Source organism: Brassica oleracea, chromosome C3, assembly GCF_000695525.1.
Source record: "Brassica oleracea var. oleracea cultivar TO1000 chromosome C3, BOL, whole genome shotgun sequence".
Lineage (NCBI taxonomy): Eukaryota > Viridiplantae > Streptophyta > Magnoliopsida > Brassicales > Brassicaceae > Brassica > Brassica oleracea.
Genome location: NC_027750.1, coordinates 37,562,267 through 37,566,946, shown reverse-complemented (window position 1 = coordinate 37,566,946; position 4,680 = coordinate 37,562,267). Strand labels below are relative to the sequence as shown.

The 4,680-nt window shown below is 35.1% G+C and overlaps 1 protein-coding gene across 1 annotated transcript in view; it reads left to right on the top strand.

Annotated features, from left to right (window-relative positions):
* Positions 1 to 4,680, top strand: part of LOC106330540 — a 12,409-nt gene continuing 7,729 nt past the window's right edge. Inside the window, exon 1 of the mRNA XM_013768990.1 lies at positions 1 to 467. Coding sequence (XP_013624444.1) covers positions 16 to 467 — 452 coding nt within the window. The 5' untranslated portion in view covers positions 1 to 15. The remainder of the gene's footprint in view (positions 468 to 4,680) is intronic.

The following is a 4,680-nucleotide window of genomic DNA, read 5'->3' as shown; positions in this document are numbered from 1 at the left end:
AAATCAACAACACAGATGGCGCAGAGAACTGAAAAGGAAGAGACAGAGTTCAAGGTCCTCGAAACCTTGACGACGAAAACAACCCCGATGCTCTGCTCCAACAACTGCGGCGTCACAGCGAGTCCATCAACCAACAACATGTGCCAGAAATGTTTCAACGCCGCCGCCGCCGGTATAGATCCAAATCCGATCGCAAAAAGATCAGCCAGATCCGTCAGTCTCCGGTCAACGCCAGCCAAAGCCGCGATCCGTCCCAGGGAGACCGATCCGGTCAAGAGAGACCATCATCAACAGACCGTAAACCGATGCTCCGGTTGTCGGAAGAAAGTCGGGTTGACCGGATTCAGATGCCGATGCGGCGACCTTTTCTGCGCGGAGCACCGGTACTCGGATCGCCACGATTGCAGCTACGACTACAAAATCGCCGGTAGGGAGGCGATCGCTAGGGAGAATCCGAGTACACACAGGTATACATCTTGTCTTAAAAAAACATAAGCCCGGTTATGGAGTATTGAAGACACGTGTCGTCTCTATAGGAAAGGAGTTTCCACGTGGACACACAGGAGAGACACCACCAATTTTATATATATATAGATTCTCGCCGGTTTCATTGATGTACTTTTCTACTTTTTCGTCGATATTATTAGTATACTTTGTATTCTTGGCTACTGAAATACAGTGTCGTTCCAAAATGCATCCTCCCCGCTATATAGGATTTTAAGCAAAATTTACTATCAAGTAATATTATTTCACTTTCTATGAATCAATGGTTTATTAAACTTTTATCTCCATCACTTTTCCTCATGTTTTGTTTTTCTTTTGCTAATTAGATATTAAAACTACAACATTGATCCATTAAGTACATTTTTTTATACATCACCTGGTTAATAATCTTTATACTATTAAATACTACAACACTAGACGACTAATTACTTCGACTCTTTCTAGAATCCAAAAATGAAAATTTGCCGAAAACAGAAAAAATATTGGTGTGAGGGGTCGAACCCTGAATAATGAGGGTATACGAGGGCTATTCTACCTACTAAAGACACACTTCGAAAAATATGCCAAACATATTAGAGATAATCAGCGGCGGAAGACGGGAATCTAGCAATCATGTCAGTTCAGAAAGATTTACAGCCGACCAGTCGTTGGTTTGCATAACAAGACAAAAAGGCATTTACTTTTACAGTTTTTTGGCAGCTACTCAATTTATTAATTAGTCATACTCTTTTTAAATAGGGCAAATCTCCAAAATAGCGCATTTCTAAGTTTATATCACAAAAATAGCACTCAAAAATTAAAATGACCAAAATAGCACATTTCTAAGTTTATCCTTTAAAAATTTTAATTTTTTTATTTTTCAAAATTTGAAATCTTATCCCCAAAACTTCATTTCTCAACTCTAAACCCTAAACCCTAAACTCTAAACCCTAAACCCTAAACCTTAAACCCTAAACCCTAAAATCTAAACCCTAAACCCTAAACTATAAACCCTAAACCCTAAACCCTAAATCCTAAACTCCACCCTTTAACTCTAAACCCTAAGTTTGTGACTTTTGATAAAACATTAAGTGCTATTTTTGTGACTTTTGACCTTGAATGCTAGTTTGGGAACAAAAACTTGATTTAGTGTTATTTTTGTCTTTTTCTCTTTTAAATAAGTTTCATTAAATAAATAAAAACAATAACTTTCTTTAGAAAATATTTATATATGTTTAATTTTATATATATATAATTGCAAGGACATAGTGTACGTGTTAATAGAGTTATCAGAGAGGAATAATTTTCTCTTATCCTCTTATCAATACAAAATCCTTCAGAGGAGGAGAGATAAAACCGATTCTTTGTCAAGCTTGCCGGATCTGTTACCGGTGCTTATCTCCCGATGGTCGGGCTATGACTCTGGCAAGCGGTGGCTCCTAAAGCACTGTCTTGACCGGCTTTCGTCTACGGCAACCGGTGGTTCTCAAAACACCGTTTTGTCCGGCTTTTATTTTGAGATTCGTCTCTCATCTCCGATGGATTTCAAAGCTGTTTCATACGGTTTTCCTTTTCTGGTGATTCGACTCCCGACGTTTTGGGCTTCGCCTCCGGCAACGGTGGCTTTCACATCGTCCTTTGATGTTGCCGGCTGGCTCTATGTCGGACCTCTTCCGGCTTTATCCTTGTTTTTTTATTGTTGTTTATTGTTTCTACTTTTCGGGTTTCTTTTGACTCTTCGATCTCCTATCGGTTTTATTGAGTTTAGATCTTTTGATTGGAAAGTTTCAACATTTCCCTTTGGTTAGGGTTTGTCATCTTCAAGCTTATTCAAATTTTTAAAGATGGCGGTCGTTGCATGTTCTGGGGTTGAAGCTTTCATTGTCTTAAGATCGCTTGGAATGTTGTCAAAACCGAATCTTCTTGGATCGATTGAAGCATCAGTGTTGGAACCTTTGTGCTCTGTTTCGTCTAAGAGTTGTTGACGACAGTTCTGGTCGTTGCTCCTGTTTCCGGTAAGCTCCGGTGGACTCCGATCAAAATTCCGGTCTCGATCCACAAGCCGGTGCCGTTCGATGACATCTATGTTTCTTCCACCACCTGTCCCGCTTCGTTCGGAGACTTCCACGTGGTAGCGAGTTATCAGAGTTGTTCATCGCTCACCTTTGGGCTCTTTTGTGTCTGGGCCAACGTTATGGGCTGCTTCTGGCGTTCTCGTGTTGCAGGCCTTTTTTGTTGGGCGCTTTATCTTTATGTTTGTACTGCCCTTTCTTCTGAGCTTTTTTGTACTGCCCTTTCTTCTGGGCTGCTTGTTTTAAACTTTGTTTTTGTTGAATATAATACCAGTGAAAAAAAAAAAAGAGTTATCAGATCATTCTTGCGTCATTTAATCATGCGAGGGGAGAAGTCATCGGTTACTTATCTTTTGTATTTGTTATTTATTGACGTGCACAATCCGTTTCCAAAATTTTCTTACTATACATGATACTAATTGATAGGGAATCATTAGAAAATCATATAGTTAAGGCAAATCTTCATAGAAAAGGAAGGTTATTTATTTCATTGATTCAGCATTTACAATTTCGACAAACTCATTTCAAACGCTAAAATATTCTTTTAAACAACTCTCTCCAAAACCTATCTTTCTCTTGCACAAGTCCAACAACGTTCTTTATCAACTTTGCAAGATTTTCCTCCATACGACTGTAAGTTTCATTTATTCATAGTAGCTCAACATATTAAGAAGCTAATACATATACCTTATTGATATCATGTTCTTTGTAAGGATCACCGGATACATCAGGAATGGATATCCCACCCTCTGACCAAGCCATAAAACTCACAGGTAAATATGTAATCCTCGCTTCTTTTTCCGCAATATCCAATTCAAAAAAACGATGATATAATCTCAGTTCCTGATTCGATTAATACAGCATAAAAACATTTATACGCTTTATTAACTTATTAGTTAGGCTCTGCTCCATTTTGTGGGCATCTCTCTAGACACTTTGATAATACAATTTTAATCAAGTAATGAACTGGTACTAACATGGTATCCTCAGTATACATTTTACACATTTTCTTCAAACAAATATCTGTTAATTTTAGACTTCTAAAATAATCAAACCAATGGTTCAAACTAAACACATGAAGATATAGTGTATAAGGTCACATACTGACTCCGTTGCTTTTTGTAGAAGATGATATGATTTAACAATAGTGACTTGATTACCACTCCATATTATTTTTCCTTTCACAATGTTGTTCCTGAAATTTCAAAACTTTTATTGTTACTCATAAAAATATTAATATAACAATTTCAATAGCACATATATCATTTCGCATAAATTATATATATCAGATCACTAACATAATAGTAAACAATAGTATACCCATTTGGTCAAAATAAAAAAATTTAAAAAAAAAACTATATCAGAACTCACGTGTTCCACTAACATATACATGAAATAAGTGATTAACGCAACATATTTTTTTGATGTATAGTAGACCCTGATCCGAGCGCGGATATGAATTTTCTGGTTATTTATTTAACTAAATGATGTATTTGTAATATTTGATGTATTATATTCAACAAGTAAATAATTTTTTTGGTATTTTAAACCATCTATTTATGATGAATATTCGATATCATATACAAAATTGAACAAATAGACGTAATTAGAGAATTGTAGACGATATATAAAAACAATGGTTATTAATGTAAAATATGAAGAAATATTATATCATGACTTAGTATGGCATAAAAGATTATAAATTAGTTATACTTGTTTAAAGAAAATAAAATAATTTTTAAACTTCTATGAAAAATTTAACATATAAAAAAGGGTGATGAATTAGTCATCAAACTGTAAATAATTTCGTACTTTTGTTAATAATAAATTATTTATAGTCTTTGTTTTTCGTCAAGATAATTATTAAATGTCCATAACATTAATATGTTAAAAGGCCATATTATGAAAGCCCATGTTGTGACCGTTTTTTTCCGGGAAGTGTAACAAAAAAAAATTACCTTTAACTCTTCGTTTTGTTTAAGTTCTGTGTCGGTAAAAGATTACAAAAATCTCTCTATCTTTTTCAATGTTCAATTTGAAGCTTATTATGCGAAAATCATACGCAAATATATGCAATTGGTTGGAATCTCTATATCTTTATATTCTTATAAATTTTAAATTTATT